Source organism: Bos javanicus, chromosome 12, assembly GCF_032452875.1.
Source record: "Bos javanicus breed banteng chromosome 12, ARS-OSU_banteng_1.0, whole genome shotgun sequence".
Classification (NCBI taxonomy): Eukaryota; Metazoa; Chordata; class Mammalia; order Artiodactyla; family Bovidae; genus Bos; species Bos javanicus.
This window is the reverse complement of record NC_083879.1, coordinates 71,661,267-71,680,127: the sequence shown is the minus strand read 5'-3', so window position 1 is coordinate 71,680,127 and position 18,861 is coordinate 71,661,267. Positions and strand designations below refer to the sequence as shown.

The window sequence follows — 18,861 nt, the reverse complement described above, 5'->3', positions numbered from 1 at the left end:
CTAAGTTTGATTTGTGAATATTCTTTCCACAAACCAATTGAAAATATGGTTCTTACATCTTCATAAGAATTCTTCACAACTATGAAACCATGATTTTTAAAAAGAGTCCAATATAAAACGACAACATTCAGTCAAGTTTCTACAAGCATCTCAGAGTCTCTGGGGTAGACATTTCTAGGTGGAGTCCTTGGTATTCAGCCTCCTGATAGCCCTTGACTTTTGGACCCCATTTCCTGCTTCTTAGGGGAACTTCTCACAGGGTTAAGTGCTAAAATTTCCCTAGTCAGTATAGTTTCTCCATTACATTTTCACACGCACTTAAAAGTTTTCTTACCCAACTCCACCAACTCTGCTTCATGAGAAAAATTAAGAGAATGAAGAAAACAGAAACAAGCTATATAAGACAAAGAAAAAAATGCTTGAGTGAAATATATAAGCAGAAAAAAGTGAGCTTGTGGGAAAAATTAAGGGGAAATTTACTTTCAGAAATGGAGGAACAGGTGACAAACAGCAGAGCTGAGACAGATCCAGAGCTAAGGAGGAAAATCAATGAATCTGGGAAAATAATAACCATTAGGATGCTAAATATAACTTCACTCCTCCTGACACAGTGGTGTTCATCCTGACTGCATCTTAGCATCACCTGGGAGGGGTTAAGAGCACTCTGAGGCCTAAAGCCAAGCCTCCAAAAACTGGTTTAGGTTCAACTGATTAAAGATGGACCCTGAAATTCCCTCTCCCTGGAAGATTCTGGATGTAGAATCTAATCCCATGTAAGCGTATGCTATTCTCCTGCATCATCAGGGCATCTGGGCCTGGAGGGGCCATGAACTTGTTTTGAAGAACTTAAAAGTACCACAGAGGGTTTTAACCCAAGTTCCATGTTACATATCATGCTTCTAAGAAAACTCCTTATGAACTCAAACTCATGAGACTTCAATGATGAAATTCAGACCTTCCATCTGACATCACAGAAAAAAAAATGTTTATAAAATATTTTATTTCCAAAATAAAAATATGAATCAAGTTTTGTTATGTTACATCTAAAGAGGGGGAAGAATTAGAATGGAACAAGGATACCGATCTTCTTTAAAAATAGCCTCTTTTATTGATTTGAAATTGGAATTGTGAAAACATTATATAGAATTGTAATTATAAAACAATCAAGTTTTCAAAATCAATTCCTTAAATTTCAGAGTAAAATGAAACAAAAGCTATATCCATCCAGTAGATTGGCAAGGTTATACAAAAAAGAATTATTAAAAGTGATTTTTAAAAAAAAATATTTGAAAACACATTCCCTGGGTGATATGCCTATCTAAGAACAATATGAACAGAAACAAAGACAACAAAAAAAAGCTTCCAAAAGTCACATTATGTTTAATAGTGTTGATACTATAAGATTTTTAAATGACTAATTATGTTGGTATCATCGAGAACTGGGATTAAGTGAAGTCGCTCAGTCGTGTCCAACTTTTTGCGACCCCATGGACTGTAGCCTGCCAGGCTCCTCTGTCCATGGAATTTTCCAGGCAAGAATACTGGAGTAGGTTGCCATGCCCTCCTCCAGGGGACCTTCCCAACCTAAGGATTGAATGTGGGTCTCTTGCACTGCAGGCAGACTCTTTACCATCTGAGCCACCATTAGGCATGACGGAAAAGAGAATAGATGATGAGAGGAAAAGAGATACCAATATCAGAGTAAAAAGATAAAGCAAAAGCACTACTGTCCTGAATTAGATTTAGATTGGAAATACCCATATAAACTCAGCGTCTGTTTACTGTAAACAATGTATTCTAGCTTTATCCAATGAAAAAACTGAGAAACAATAGCCAACCCAACAGCAATGAGCACCCCTAGTGCCCAGACCATAGTCTCTAAATACCATTTCCCACTAGAAGGAGCCAAGGGCTGCTTGGAGAAATTGAGATTCCAGGGCTGGAGCAAATTTGTACTTAAGGATGCACAGCTTTTTGTGTGTGTAAAGATAAACCAGAAACTTGTTGTCACACCAGAAAGCAAACAAATTAGCAAAGATGTCTACAGTATACACAAAAGAAAGGAGTCCTGGGAAGAAACCTTTTCTATCCTTAATGGCAGAGGCTGGTTTCACAAAGGGCTTAGAAAACTCATTGCTGTTTACAGCCCATCATGCAGAATAAGAACTCTTGAGAAAAGTCACTTCTAGAAGCCAACTTTTCTGAACAGTAATTAAAAGTTTCACTTCTAAGAAGAATTTTTAATTTTTCACCATGATGAAGGCAATCTTTTTTAAAAAAGTAGTCACCTCTTTCCTTGATTATTAAAGAAAATGGATTGAGGGGGATTGGAGGATGAGTGAAATAGGTAAGGGAGATTAAGAGGCACAAACTTCCAGTTATAAAACAAATAAGTTGTGGGAATGTAATGTACAACATAGGAAATATAGTCAATAACATTGGAAAACTTTGTATGGTGACAGAGGGTAACTAGACTGATCTGGGTGATCATTTTATAATGTACAAAAATATTGAATTACCATGCTATACACTTGAAACTAATATAATATTTTAAGTCAATCATACTTCAATTTTTAAAAAATAATTTTTCAATGAGACAGTAAAAATACAGGTTTTTTTTAAATGAATTGAAAAGCATCACCCTCATATATGTCCCAAGGTCATCACTGTGGATATTACTGACATCCGATGGCTCATGCTGTGCTCTCAAGAATCAGCAGGGCAGGTCTACTCTGCAGGTCCCCATCCACTTGGCTCAGTGACCTCTCCTACTCTCCCTTGCTGTGTGGTGCTCAGTGGTTGCTCTGAGCCCACAGTATCTCTGCCACCAGCAGCCACTCCTCAGCCTGCCAGGTTGAGCAGAAGTGAGGGATACATGGAAGAAAGGGTTGGGAAATAAATGCAAAGACCACTCAGCTCTTGGGGAACCAGCCCTGAGTCCAGGTACAAAGCCCACTTTGGGACACAGAGGGTTCTCTTTACTTCCTGCTCATCAGCTGAGCTCCAAAGTGAAGATTTACACAAATATGTGACTTCCTATAGCCTCTACCTAAAACAGAGACAACCAGCAAAAGTGACCTTGGATAAAGGTCAGTGATTAGAGAAAGCTGGCCATTTCTAAGGTTCCCAGGAAGAAGATATAAACCCTGGCCACTCCTCCCCACTCAGGAGAAGGGAGTGAGTGAACCACTGAGGCTCTTCAAGGTCACCCCATTTACACTATGGCAGGTGAAAACTTCATCTCAAAGAGAAGCCCTGATGACCTGGGGTGGTGGTCTCTGTGTCTCTGGTCCAGGAAGAGCTTTCAGGCTCCTCTTCTCCACCCTGAGGGCCCCGGGCAGGCAGAGACTTATTCTCCGCAACCAAGTTCCCCATGGAGGTACACATAGGGGCCAGGCTTGCTGGGCGTTCCCTGGCTGTTCTGTTCTAATTAGGGGTGACCTGCATGTGCTCCAGGTTGAACATTAGCCTGGTACTTGTTTCCTCAGCATTATGATCACTCCTGAATTCTCACAGGACAGAGGTTTCACACTTTGAAATCCTAACCCCAAAAGCCTTGCCCTGGACTGGCATCATCTTGCCTCTTCCCACTGGTGCTGCCAGGAGGGTTTGCACTGTTGTTGGTCACAGCACTGTCTGGGAACCATGGGTAACCCCTGAGTCATCCTGTGCACCAGAGGAATTAAAAGAGGGCAGGAGGTCACAGAGTAAATGTGTTCACGTTTTAGAGAATCCTGAGTTGAGTTTAGATCTTCCACTATCTAAAATTATCACCACTTCAGAATGGTAATGAGGGCAAGGTTAAAGGGCTCCTGGTCCATCTGAATACAGCATGATGTTGCTTCTGGCATCAACATCCTAGTCAAATTTGGCATCCAGGGGACATGGACACCTGAACTCTACCCTCATTTATGATCTCAAATCTGACCTCCTGCTCCAGGAAGTTCTTGGCATCCTATTTATTATCTTTAGACAAAGTTCAGGATTCATGTGTCTGAAACCATGAATACAAAGCTCTAAAGACAAGCCTTTCTGACCCTAGATGACCTCTCATCTAGGGTCAAATGAACAAAGATGAACAGGCTTGTAGGTCAGAGAGCCCAAAGTGGAACCTCAATTTGTTCTTTATGCTTTCTTTTTTTAAAGTTTTATTTTATTTTTAAACTTTACAATATTGTATTGGTTCTGCCATATATCGAAATGAATCCGCCACAGGCATACACGTGTTCCCCATTCTGAACCTTCCTCCGTCCTCCCTCCCCATACCATCCCTCTGGGTCGTCCCAGTGCACCAGCCCCAAGCATCCTGTATCGTGCATCAAACCTGGATTGGCGACTCATTTCATATATGATATTATACATATTTCAATGCCATTCTCCCAAATCATCTCACCCTCTCCCTCTCCCACAGAGTCCAAAAGACTGTTCTATACATCAGTGTCTCTTTTGTTGTCTCATATACAGGGTTATTGTTACCATCTTTCTAAATTTCATATATATGCGTTAGTATACTGTATTGGTGTTTTTCTTTCTGGCTTACTTCACTCTGTATAATAGGCTCCAGTTTCATCCACCTCATTAGAACTGATTCAAATGTATTCTGTTTAATGGCTGAGTAATACTCCATTGTGTATATGTACCACAGCTTTCTTATCCTCTGTGATCACAGACATCCTATGTAACTACTTCGACTTAGAGTCCTCTCTTCTCAAATAGCGGTAATATGAAACCTACAACTTCATTGAGTTAGGTTAAAAGGAATAAACGTGATATTACACATACAGTGCTCATAGCAGTTCCTGATACATAACTAATTTTGAGTACTTACTATTGTTACTCAGTTCAGTTCAGTCACTCAGTCGTGTCTGACTTTTTGCGACCTCATGAATCGCAGCATGCCAGGCCTCCCTGTCCATCGCCATCTCCCGGAGTTCATTCAAACTCATGTCCATAGAGTCGGTGATGCCATCCAGCCATCTCATCCTCTGTCGTCCCCTTTTCCTCCTGCCCCCAATCCCTCCCAGCATCAGAGTCTTTTCCAATGAGTCAACTCTTGGCATGAGGTGGCCAAAGTACTGGAGTTTCAGCTTTAGCATCATTCCTTCCAAAGAACACCCAGGGCTTATCTCCTTCAGAATGGACTGGTTGGATCCCCTTGCAGTCCAAGGGACTTTCAAGAGTCTTCTCCAACACCACAGTTCATAAGGATCAATTCTTCAGTGCTCAGCTTTCTTTACAGTCCAACTCTCACATCCATACAATGACCACTATTGTTCCCACTGCACTACTAATAGTATTGTTGTTGCCACCACCATGACTACTGAGTATGAGCCCCTGTTACTGCTACTAGAACTTCTAGTACTACAGAGGATGAGCTCCCTTGTTTTCAAGGTCCTCTACTCCCCACTTCTCTGCCATGACCACCCAACAACCAGCCTCCTGAAAGAGGGGCCCGGGGCTGTACCAACTGACAACTGACACAGCCCCCAAGCCTGGCCTTCCTGGATCCCCAGCAGGGAGTGTTACTAGGGCTGGACAACTTTGAAATCAACAGTCCACCCCACCATTCACAAGGCACTTCAATATCTCAGTGGTCAGAGCCTTGTCTAAAGTGGCACTCTGCCACACACACCTGTTCCCACCTTCTGGCACAATGGTCAACCCACCTTTGTCATCAACGAGAACTCCATCTCCCAGGACCACCCAGTCCCCTGGGAACTGACAGATTCTCTGTCTCTCCAGTTGTGTGGGGTGGACTTCACCTGCCCAGCTGCCCACTGCCTGCAGTGCCCTTTAGTAAACACAGCCTTTAAACAAGAGCCATGCCACCCACCTTAAACCACCTTGCCCACCCACCTTACCCCCAACACAATGGACTGATGACAACTCACACCTTCTCCATCTAAAACACCCCTTTCACAGAAACTGCATCTTCCATCCCTCCTACTCTCACACACTCACAGCCCACCCATGGCCCTAAGGCAGTGCTAAGGGACCACAGAGAGCATCAGCCACACAGTGGGGTCTGCAGCAGACCTCCAGAAGGCTCAGCCAGAACAGGGGTGCTGACAGCACTGTGTCCCCAGGTGGATGTGTCTCACTGCGGGGTCTTGACCCAGGATCTTCAGGGTCATGGAGGTCATTGACCTCATGGCTTTCTGTCTCTGGTTTTCTCCTGCAGATCCCCTCCTACACCTTCTGCCAGTGCCAGGATACCAAGACTCTCCTCTCAACCGGCAATCCATCCCTACAGTCAGGACTGAAACCAGCATAGATGGTGCATGGATTCTCCATAATTCATGGTGAAGCTGGAGCTCCTCCCCACGGGGGTCTCTGACCTGGGTGACCTGGCCCATGGGGAGGGAGTAGCTCAGGGAAGGGTGTGCTCTTGGAGCTCTGGCATCTCCTGCCCAGATGCAGGGCCCAAGGTCTTATTCCACTGGAAAGGGAGAGACAATGATCCCTTCTTAGCAAAGCATTTATCAGATGTGTCCTGGGCAAGTTAACAATTACTTGCTGAGTGACTATAAAATGTCTTACGTTTTGGGCTCAGGTCCAGGTTTACTTCCTCCAAACCAGGAAGCACGTATTCCTTGAGGTTGTAGGATCTTCTCTTTCTCAAGGATCACTTTTAGCATTTATATCATTTACTGAACACTAACAATGTCCTGCTGCTGCTGCTGCTCAGTTGCTTCAGTCGTGTCCGCCTCTGTGTGATCCCATAGACGGCAGCCCACCAGGCTCCCCAGTCCCTGGGATTCTCCAGGCAGGAACACTGGAGTGGGTTGCCATTTCCTTCTCCAATGCGTGAAAGTGAAAAGTGAAAGTGAAGTTGCTCAGTTGTATCCGACCAGTAGCAACCCCATGGACTGCAGCCTACCAAGCTCCTCCATCCATGAGATTTTCCAGGCAAGAGTACTGGAGTGGCTTGCCATTGCCTTCTCCATATGGTATAAAATGTCAGTGCCATCCTTCTACAATACTATGCTTTAATTGGTTAAAAGAAAAACATTGGCTTGGCAAAAAGTTCATTCAAGTTTTCCCATAAGCTGAAAGAATTTTTTGGCCAACCCAACTGTAATCCCCTGGAGCATTTGTCTTTAAGCACCTGTCCATTCTAAAAGTAAATACAACCACTGAACTACATCGTGATTCACAGACAAGTTTTAACTTCAGACCTTAAACCACTGTCCTCTCTCCCCACCATCTCATCCATCTCAGTGCTGATCTGCACACACTGAGAAGCAATGCACAGTATGGAAAAGCTTTTACCTCAAGAAACGTAAGTAGTCCCAGAATGAAATAGAATTTCCAGTAACACTTGATGATTGCTTTCTTTAAAGAAGGCTCCCGTGCATCTTTCTTGGCTCTCAAAACTTCTCGATCCCAGTACCTGTGATGAGAAACAAAGCACAGTGAAGAAGAGCCCTGATCAGGTAAAACGGGGGCGGGCGGAGCAGAAGACGAGCCTTCACTACAGGGTGCTCTGTGGCTGCCCCATAGATGCTGGCTAATGGGTCACAGGGCACCTGAAGGATGAGCCGTGTAGACTGAAGCACCTGAAAAAGTACAAGACCAGGCCTTGAGGGAGAAGTCTTAGTCTCAGAAAACAAGTTCCTGCCAAGCTTTGCTGGACTCACAATTCATGAGCAGCTCAGGAGGGCAGACTCCCTCCTCCAGGGACCCCACCTCCGGGGACAGAGCTCGGCCTCCAGGACCGTGGCTACGGACTCCCTCCATGCCCACAGATGTACAGGGAACACGGGCTCCCCCAGCTTCCAAAGTGGGTTGAGCCCGGAGTCAGCCTGAGGGGGTGAGCATGCAGTGTCAGGGGAGCAGGCTCAGAAGAACCCAGAGGAAGCAAAGCCTCCCCCACACCTTTAGCCCCATGTGGAAATTCTCACTCTCCCTCCCCTTCTCCCTGATGTCTGTGCTCACCCTTGCAGCTCTTCTCCAAGGTGCTGGGAGCAATCTTCTGGAAGCACTGAGTACAAATCATCTGGTTTTAATTTCCGTTCATAACCAATTTTAAACAAGGGGTTTAGCCACCTGTTAAAAATTAAAAGGACAGTGACATATATCTAAATTACATAGCTCTAATTAGAATCCTACAGTGATGGGCTTTGTTAAAAAAAAAAACAACAACTATATTTTAAATATATAGATATGGTGGAATAATTGGACACGTGTTTACACACTCACACACACATACATACACATTCCCTAACTCTGTAGGCTGAGAGGCCCCGGAAGCAATGACACATTGTTAGCAAAGAGCATGCTAGCCCCCCGATCTTGGGGTTTTGTTTAACATACACAATTACAATTTTTTTCTTGTGGGAAGGACTCTTAAGGTCTCCTCTCTTATCAGCTTTCAAATATTCAATACAGTAGGATTAACTATAGTCACCAGACTGGACATTACACCTTCATGAAAGTGAAAGTCGCTCAGTCATGTCCGACTCTGCAACCCCATGGACTATACAGTTCATGGAATTCTCCAGGCCAGAATACTGGGGTGGGTAGCCATTCCCTTCTCCAGGGGATCTTCCCAACCCAGGGATCAGACCCAGGTCTCTCGCATTGCAGGCAGCAATTCCACAAACTGTATAGTCCATGGGGTCACAAAGAGTTGAACATGACCGAGGGACTTTCACTTTCACGAGGATGTAATATGCAGTCTGGTGACTATAGTTAATCCTACTGTATAACTTATTTTATAATGGAAGTTTGTGTCCTTTGGCCCCCTTCACCCAGGTCTTGGCTTTGTAATATCCTTCTTGCCTAAAAGGAACCAACTGAAGAAATGACTGGTTCCAAGGTTGAGGCTGTGTGTGTCAGCACTGATAATTCTGGTTTTTTCACTGTAATATAAGTGCCTGACATGAAGCTTTAGAGATATCCATGTCAAAGACATCCATCTCCAGTGAACATGTGACAGCTACACAATGAGATAAAGAGCCAGGCCACCCCACCCATGAAGTTCCCGCTTTAGAAAGCTCTGGTTGACCTGATAACAGACCATCTCACTGACTGTTTGCTTCTCCCTTCCAGCACTTTAATTCCCACTCTTATTTTTTAAATACATCAATAAAGAGTGAAACTTTAAAATCATAGACACACCACCCTCAACCCCAAAAAGGCAGAACCCCAAGTCCAAGCTTGCCCATGAGCTCTCTCTTTCCACCCAGGACCTCGCTGTGTCACCCCTGGGGTGCCTTGTATCCTCCGGGGCATGTGAGTGATACACCTTGGCATTTCAAAGTTCCCTGATGGTTGTCGCTGAGATGTATCTCACAATCCTAAGAACCAGAAGGGCCGATCCAGCCACAACACAGACTGCAAAAGGAGAATTTCTGTGGGGGCTTCTCATAACTAGTATGAGTCCTGGTGAGCAGAGCCCCAGGCAATCCCGGCAAAAGCCTCACCATCTACAGGCCAAGACCAACAGGCAGACAAAGTCCAAGATGGGTCTGAGACTTCTTGTGCCATAAAATAAGGAAGCGCTCAAGGATTCATGAGGATGTGTAGAAGGACAGAGAAGCTTGGATGGCTCTTGCTAGACAAATCTGGGATACTTTGAGCATCAAAACAAATAAATGGCAATTAACCTTAATCCAGTAAATAATGAAAGAATCCATGAATCCTTAGTGCTACATAAACAGGAGAGAAAGTAAAACTCTTGCAAACAAATGCAAACAAACATAAAAGGAGTAATCAGTTACTTTTAAGTTGTGTACATAACTAAAAATGTACTATACTAATTTTTAAATTGTTTTGTGATTCAATCTGTAAACTATGTATCCCAAGATATGTCTGCTCCATACAGATGCTTAGTCCCTTGTGCAAATCAACTGCTGGTCCAAAAGACTGCTGAAATTTTATATGCTTACTGATATTTTACACTTTTTTATCCTGCATGTCCTGCAACCTTATAAGTCTGCACAATAAAAATGTTTAACAATTCAGAAAAAAAAAAGGAACAATCAAGTCAGAAAATCATCAATGGAAATTAAAAATAGTGTGTGAAAGCTTGAAGCAGAGATATTTACATAATCTCAAATTATCTCTCTGCAATTATTTATTATAAAGGGAAAAAAACAGTAACTGTACAGATGATCCCACCAAAAAACTTATTCAGATCGATTATGCATTATTTAAATGATAATAGCATGCAGACGCAGTCCATTGGTAAACACCATTTTACTGATGTGCCAGGGTAAGGAAATTCCAAGGCCAGACAATAATAACCCATGGATAGAGATCAAACCAGTCAGTCCTAAAGAAATCAACCCTGAATATTCATTGGAAGGCCTGATCCTGAAGTTCCAATACTTTGGCCAACCTGATGCAAAGAGCTGACTGATCGGAAAAGACCCAGATTCTGGGAAAGATTGAAGGCAAAAGGAGAAGAGGGCAGCAGAAGATGAGATGGTTAGATAACATCACCGACTCAATGGACATGAAATTGAGCAAACTATGGGAGAGAGTAAAGGACAAGGAAGCCTGATGTGCTGGTCCATGGGGTCATAAAGTTGGACATGGCTGAACGACTGAATAACAACGACAGAGATCGCATTTCTTCTATCCTGTTATTCCTAGGACAACATGGGTATAGATGCTTAAGAACTATTTGTTGAATGTATGAATATCCATAACTCATTAAAGAAGTGATAAGATAGACTGAACTTCAGATTTTACTAATCCAGGTACCTTGGCACATCTAAAGAGCCCTGGTCCAGGAGTCAGAAGACTGGACTCTAGTCCCAACAACGGTGCTGAGCACCCAGGGCCTCAGCTGTCCTCTGCTCCACGTCTCCACTCCAGTTCAGCAGCTCCATGACCTTTAACATCTCTAGGTCTCAGTTTCCTTCCAGAACAATGGTGCACATCTAGGAGCTTTACCACTAAGCAAGTTTGACACAAGTTGGGTGATTTATTCCACACTTGTCCCCTATATAAAATGCTCAGGGAATTAGCACTGGGACTTACCCAGATGATGACACCCTGCCCCCAAAGTGAAAGCATTAGTCACTCAGTTGTGTCCAACTCTTTGCAACCCCATGATCTGTCCACAGAATTCTCTAGGCAAGAATACTGGAGTGGATAGCCATTCCCTTCTCCAGGGTATCTTCTCAACCCAGGGATTGAATCAGGTTCTCCTGCATTACAGACAGACTTTTTACCATCTGAGCTACAAGGGAAGCCCACAAAAGACCCTCTTTAAAATTCTGCTTGAGGAGGAAAAGATGCTCAACATCAAAATATCTTTGGATCCTGCTTCCTTAACTTTTGATGGTTAACATTTACTTATAGCATTAAATAATGTTCAAAATGTGGCATTTATTTTTTAATTAAATTTTTTATTTTGTAAAGGAGTATATTCAACAGACAACATGGTAGTTTCAGGAGGACAGCAAAGGGACTGAGCCATATATACACATGTATCCATTCTCCCCCAAACCCCACTCCCATCCAGGCTGCCACATAACATTGAGCAGAGTTCCCTGTGTGATACAGTAGGGCCTTGTTGGTTATCCATTCTAAATACAGCAGTGTGTACACGTCCCTACCAAACTCCCAAACTATCCCTTTCCCCCATCACTCTCTTTGGCAACCATAAGTTTGTTCTCCAAAGTCTGAGAGTCTTGTTCTGTCAAATCGGTATTTAATTGAAATGTATGCAGTCTCTCACTTTTGTTTAATACAGTTTATTGCTAATCAAGATGTGATGCATATCTATGACCATATATTTTGGTGCATCTTTCCTTTTTCCAAATTCCCAGAAGTAGAAAAATTAGTGAAAGGCTGAACTGTTTTCCATTAGATTCAGACCAATTTGCCCTCTTAACAGCTATTTGTGAGCTTATTTCATTGTCAGCTTTGAATACCTGAACTACATTTTTTCTGGGCCTAAAGTTAAAAATAATTCAAACAGCTTTAATTTGAATTTATTTGATTTATGCGTGCTCAGTCACTCAGTCTTGTTCGACTCTTTGCAACCCCACAGTCTACCATTTTACAACCCCAGTCCTGTTCAACTCTTTGCAACCCCATGAACTGTACTGTCAGGCTCCTCTGTCCATGGGATTTCCCAGGCAAGAATACTAGGGTGGGTTGCTATTTGACTTGTAGAGATGGAACACTTTTTATGTCTATTGATCATTTACTTGTCTTTTTCAAGTGTCTATAACATATTTTTTCCTATAGAGCTTTTATATTTTTGAAATAACTTGTAATAGTGCATATATTTTTTTCCAGATTTTAATGTTTCTTTACAGGTTTTAAATTATATATCATTCATTAAAATCGAGTCTTTTGAATTCTCCTGTTGCTTTTGTAGTATATCTTTTAAAAATCCGAACATCATCTAAATCTATGTGCTTTATTTTAGCTTTTTTCTTATTTTATTTCTAACAGTAAAGGCAGCTAGAACTTCTTTTAGTTTTTGATATAGGATAGGCCCCATTTTTTCCCTAAAACAGTCCATTTTCCCATTGTGGTTTATTGAGTATTTCTTATTCCTCACTATTGGAAATAAGAAGCACAGTTAATGAATCGTGTCCAGCTGAGAATGGACTGTCCAGTCTGCTGAGACTCTCCCTGGCGATGGCCCCACTGTCCTCACTGCAGCCTCTGGGATGAGCTCTGCATTTCTCTCCTCCCTCATCCCAGAGGCCAGCAGGTTGGGGGTGAGTGCAGGACCTGTCCCCAGAGATAAGGGTGGTGTAGGATCTTGGACTACATGCACTTGGCCCATCAGGGAGCTGTTAAATTCTTGTTCCCTGACACTGGCCATGTCTCAGTGAGTGAACTGTCCCCTTGCAAAAGGAGTGTGGATGCGAAGACTGTCATTGATGTCAAGACAGACTCTCTGGAGATAATTTTCAGAGAAGCTGATGACATGAGGAGGGATGTGAACTCGCCAAGGGCTGAGATAGTTTAGGAAGGTTGGGCCTGTTAGGCCCTCAGTAACTAGCAATTGTGAATAGATAGAAATGTTTAATTTCAAACTAGGATTCTTTGCACTATTTTTAGAATACCAGTTGTTATTCTTCATTAACAGTCAGAAACCCACATGTTGTAGATGGAAGCTGGGTGAGCTTTCCAGGGCTCTTTCTCTGACCTTGATCTGTTCCCAGTGAGTGTTTACTTTGATGAGTTTTGGTAATTTTATACAATAACCACAGCCTCAAGCAAGAAGTAGAACATTCCAAAGGTATAGTCAAATTTATTGGTATGTCCTTACGGCAAAATAAACTGCCTAACAAATTTAAGTTTATCTCCTGTAGTTTATTCTTGTTTTTTTTTTGGTCTTTATAGTTCTGCATCTGATCAGCCTGAGACTAGTGTCCTTTCAGAGGTATCAAGTGGATAATTTGCCTTTCAGAGTCTTCCATGGGTCCCCCAGTGTGTTGATTCCTACGCTCTGTTGACCTGAAACAGACAGACTGCAAAATATTTCCCCAGCAAAGATGGGCTTATCCAGAATCAGCAGAGAATTGCAGTTTGAGGTCTGCATTTGTGGAGAGCCAAGTGTAAGTCCCCAAAGTGCCAGGGTTGGAGAGCACTTTTATAGACGAGAAGAGGAGGTTGGAAGGGCTCTTACCGAGTCCATGGCTTTTCATTGCCTGCGTCCTTGCCAGGAAAGGAGAGCAGTCCTTCTTTTTCCTGTTGGTGCTGCTGTTGTTGTAACCTCATGTATCAAACTTTCAGAGGCTTTCTACTAGGGACCCTGGGATTACTCATGTGCTCTGTGGTGGTGATGACTGCTGTTTGTCTGGGGGCGCTTGTCCTGTTCAGAGCATCACTGACCCTCTCAGCATCCCAGGGAGGTGTTCTCTCCAGGTCTTCTCCCCACTTTCCCGAGGCCAATACTTAGAGGTACTAGCCACATAATCAGGAAGTGGCAAAGTCTAGACTCTAACACAGGAACACTTCCAAATGAGGCACATCAGGTGCCATTTTTTTTCTCATTAAATTTTTCAAAACTGTGGAAAATGCACACGACATAAAGTTTACCATCTTGATGATTTTTCAAGCATGCGATTCATTATTGTTACCTATCTTAACATTACTGTGCAACCAGTTTCCAGCACTCTCTTCATCCTGCACTGTTGTGCCATCAAACACTAACTCCCCACTTCCCTTGCCCCCAGCCCCTGGCAACCACAAGGCCACTTTGTTTCTCTTTGAGTTTGACTGCTCTGAGGACTTCATGTAAATCAAATCATAAAATATTTGTCCTTTGTGATGCACCATTTTACAACCCCACCGTCAGTGTGCAGGGTTCTAGTTTCTTCACATCCTTGCCAACACTATTTTTTCTTCCTTTTTTTCCCCGTGGGAGCCCTCCTAATATGTATGAGCTGGTGTCTCATTGTGGTGCATAACTAACATAACAGGGTTAAGCAACTATATGTCAATAAAAATTAATTCTAAAAAATCATGAGCTATAATTTTGATTTTAAAAAAAACCGTGCATGTGCAGATATGCAAAGAAATAACCAAAATATCAGCAAGTAGACCTGGCTAATAAAAACAAATCCTTATTCCTCTCTTCTTCTGTGTGCTCAGTCATGTCCAACTCTTTGCGACCCGATGGACTACAGCCCACCAGGCTCCTCTGTCCATGGGATTCTCCAGGCAACAATATTGGAGTGGGTTGTCGTTTCTTACACCAGGGGATCTTCCTAACCCAGGGGTCAAACCCACCTCTCTTGACTCTCCTGCACTGGCAGATGGATTCTTTACCCCTGTGCCACCTATCTGGGAGGCCCTTCTTCTTCTATAGTTTTAATATTTTTATATAAATAGAAAAATATATATATTCTTTTCTAAAATTCACAATTACCAATAGTCAAAATGTATGCCTTCTCTTAGACTCTAAGTCCTACCTGTGCTGTGAAAACACTAAAACCCCAGTGAGGTCATTTGTATAGAGTCAATAATCTAGTTATTGGCATCATTTACAAGTTTAGAAAGCAGATGAAATGTGAGAAGAAAAGCAAATACCCAATGAGAAGATGAAAACTCACTTTTTCTCTACAAGGTGGGCCTTGTCTTTGGGCAGTACTTCCTGCCTGGGCTCATTTCAATTTCCCAGGACAGCGAGTATGGGACACAAGGAAATCATGAGGGTACCTCAGACTTTACATACAGGATGGCAATTGTGGTCACCAGCTAACTTCACAAGGTCTGGACCCCTTTTTAAAAGTTAACACTGAAGGAAAACTGCCAATGGGAGGAGTGGCTTAAAGCAGAAGCCAACCTCCACCTTCCATTAGAATCACTTAGAGCTTATTTAACCCCACCCCCACCATTTCTAAATTTACAGAATTGGCCAGAAGGACTGCAGTGGGGTGCGGGCATTTGCATTTCTAACAAGCTCCCAGGTGATGAGGATGGAGGATGAGAAGGTCTGAGAGCCATACTCTGAGAACAGGTACCTAAAGCTTGAATATTTTCAAGCTGTTTCACAAGCATCATCTCTAACAGCAAGAACTTTAAGAACTTGCTTTGAGAACCTCCTGCCTACAAGACCAAATGTGTGTGCATTCGCCTTCTCCCTGCATTTAAGAACAAGTATCCAAAGAGAAGCAGCTCAGAATAGCAGTTACATACAGGAAAACACAGACTCGGGAGCCAGACTCCTGGTTGGGGATCCAACTTTCGCTATTAAGCTGTGTGATGCAGGCAAGTTACTCAAACTCTTGGAATTTGGGGGAGAATGGATACATGTACAGGTATGACTGGGTCCCTTTCCTGTCCACATGAAACTATCACAACATTGTAAATTGGCTGTACTCCAATATAAAATTAAAAGTTTTAAAAAAATTACTCAACCTCTCTGCTTCAGTGACTTCACACGTAAAATAAGAGGTAATAGCTCCTTCCAATTCAGCAGGAAAATTGGAAATGGGTGTCTACCCAAACCAATGAGAAGTCCTCACCTCACCATCCCATTTGCATACATACACATTTTGAAAATCCACAAATAGAACATCCCTGGAGAGTTCCTTGCCCTGCCTGAGGTTAAGGAGAGGTGTCTCTACTTTAGTATCATTTACAGTTGTTGCTATTTAGTCAGTCATGTCCAACTCTTTTGCAACCCCATGGAGTGTAGCCTGCCAGGCTCCTCTTTCCATGGGATTTCCCAGGCAAGAATACTGGAGTAGATTGCCATTGCCTCCTCCAGGGGATCTTCCTCACCTAGGGATTGAATCCATGTCACCTGGTCTCCTGCTATTGCAGCAGATTCTTTACCACTAAGCCAATAGGGAAACCTACACCCATATTTTTCCTTCTTGACCTTCTTTCCTTAAGCACCACGAAAAACCCAAGAGATGTAGATACACACACTGAATACACCACCATCAGAACAAGCATAGAAGGTTCGGTTTCCTGGGGCTCCCCGAGGCCTTCCCATATGAAAAAAAGGAAATGTCAGAATTTGTGAGAAAGATGAATGGTTTAGGGTCCAGAAATGAAAGATATAATAATCACCCAAGTGTGATTAAACCCAGAGTTTGAGGCCCATCTAATTAGTGGTCCCAACTACTGGATGGAAAACTTTAGTTGAGACCTTCATCTCTCTGAGCCGCTTTTCATCTGTGTGCTTCCTCCTCACTGAAGCTCAGGGACCCTTCAGTGGTTTCAGGACTAAAGGACTCCTGGGCAAGACCACCTGCATCAAGACCTTGCATTGCTTCTGGAAAGGCTAGAGATGCAGATAAGACCCCACAGGCTTCAGGGACCCCATCCCCAAGGTGACTCTCAAAGGTGGAAGTGGAAATATTCACAGTAAGGAAAGGGACTGGTCAAATCCATACTCCAGTCCTCAGTGTATCCCAGGTAAAAGTAAAATGGGTTCAAGAATTGTGTCCCCATTCAATAAACTGTGGTGACTCAGGCGGTAAAAGCATCTGCCTACAATGCGGGAGACCCAGGTTTGATCCCTGGGTCGGGAATATCCCCTGGAGAAGGAAATGGCAACCCACTCCAGTACTCTTGCCTGGAGAATCCCATGGATGGAAGAGCCTGGTAGGCTACAATTCATGGGGTCTCAAAGAGTCGGACACGACTGAGCGACTTCACTTTCACTTTCATTAAATAAAAAACAATAGTGTTCTTACACACATGAAATGTGTCACTAGATACCAGGATATACAGTGAGAGATACATACAGAGAGAAAGAGGGAGGCAGGGAGACCTGGTCACAGACACAGGGACAAGGGAGCCCAGTGCAGTTGGACTCAGCTGTCACCTAAGAAATATGGGGAAAGGTAGGGACATTACTGGAAGATGACAACAGGAGCAGAGCACTAACTAGATAAAGGAAGTGGTTCAGGGCTGTTTGCTTAGTGGGGAAAGGGTGCGAATTAGTTCCCTTTGAATCCGGAGTTTTCAAAGTCCCTTTGAATTCATAGTTCACTATGAATCTGGAGCTGTCCTGCGGAAGCCAGCTAAGGATGGCGTACGGGGGTCCAGTCCTTCTCCCGCTGGCGGTGACCAGCCCTGGGCAGCCTGGGTTCTCAGCCCCCCTGCCTCCTGCTCCCGCTGCCCCTCCTGCTCCCCGGGACTAAGGAGGCTGGCGGGGCAGCGAGTTGCAAGGCAGGGAGACCCTGTGCCCCGCCACCAGGTCCCTCTTCCCGTTCCTGCTACCCCTTCCGGTCGCCTCACCCAGAGGGTGCAGACAGGGACCCCCGTGGCCGGCGGGGGGAGACCCCACCGCTACAAGCAGCCATCGGAAAGCGCTCCCTCGTCCTGACCCTTGACCCTCAGGCCCTGCAAGGCTCAGCAGCGTCAGGCACTGGCCCTGAGGGGCGGGGTGTCTCAGCCCAGGCGGGGCTCACCAGGAGAACAGCCGGGAGCAGAAGTTCGCGTCCTGCAGCGGGTTGGGCTTCTCCTCCGGGGACACCGGCTGCATCTTGCCGGCCTGGACCAGCGCAGGCCGGGGGCGTGAGGTGGGGGCAGCCCGGGGCCACACGCAGGTGTGAAGCGAGGCCGCAGGCGCCGCTGATGGAGGCGGTGGGGGAACCGCAAGGCACCGGGCGCAGGACCCCAGGCGCCCACGTTCCCAAACTGGGCTGCAAACTCTACCAAACTCTGAGCCCAGGCCCCCACCCAGAAGATGGAGAGGGAGGGGCAGGCTGCAGCAGAAACGCCCCTCAGCTGTGGTGAAGACAGAGAAAGCTGGCAGAAGGAGATAGCAGCTCGCCCTCTGGACACGCTGCCCTCATCAGGACCAAAGGAGCTGTGGGAAGGTCCCCAACTGGAATGGAGCAAAATCCTGGGGGGCTTACCTGGGATAAACTACCCCCCCCCACGCCCAATCACGAGACACACTGAGCTAGTGGCCAATACTGGTCAGTGGAAGTGAGCACAGATAACAAGCACAAAGCTGCCAGGCTACTGAGATGACAGCCTCAGGCTCCCTGGTGTCTGTTCTACTGCTAGGCTGGCCCTGGAGGAATCCTGTTTTAATAAGAGGAGGGAAAAGGTAAGACCAAAACACGTTCTTCTTGTGGCATGAAGGAGTTACTCAGCAGTGAACCCATGCACAAAGAAAAGTACATAAGCAAGAAGTCAAGGTTTACTTTATCTCTCAACTAAATAAATTTTAAATGAGCTAATAAGCAGGTATCAGTACAAGAGGGAAATAAAGAACTTCAAACGTTTTCCCCATATATGAAGCCCATATGAATATATATGAAGAAAAATGCATTCAAAAGTATTATTTCTGGAATGAATAAACAAAGTGTGGTATAAACATACAGTGGAGTATCATTCAGCCTTAAAAAGAAAGGAAATTCTGCCATGTACTGCAGTATGGATGAGCCTCGAAGACTGTGATGTTGT

General features: G+C 44.2%; 1 protein-coding gene across 1 annotated transcript in view; it reads right to left on the bottom strand.

The window, feature by feature from the left end:
• The window catches only part of LOC133258055 (ATP-binding cassette sub-family C member 4-like), a 169,436-nt gene extending 151,395 nt beyond the window's left edge, over positions 1–18,041 (bottom strand). Inside the window, exons 1-3 of the mRNA XM_061434394.1 lie at positions 17,856–18,041; positions 7,939–8,049; positions 7,273–7,393 (exon numbers count right to left, since the gene is read on the bottom strand). Of these exons, the coding sequence (XP_061290378.1) occupies positions 7,273–7,393; positions 7,939–8,049; positions 17,856–17,929 (306 nt within the window). The 5' untranslated portion in view covers positions 17,930–18,041. The remainder of the gene's footprint in view (positions 1–7,272; positions 7,394–7,938; positions 8,050–17,855) is intronic.
• Between the last annotated feature and the right edge of the window lie 820 nt (positions 18,042–18,861).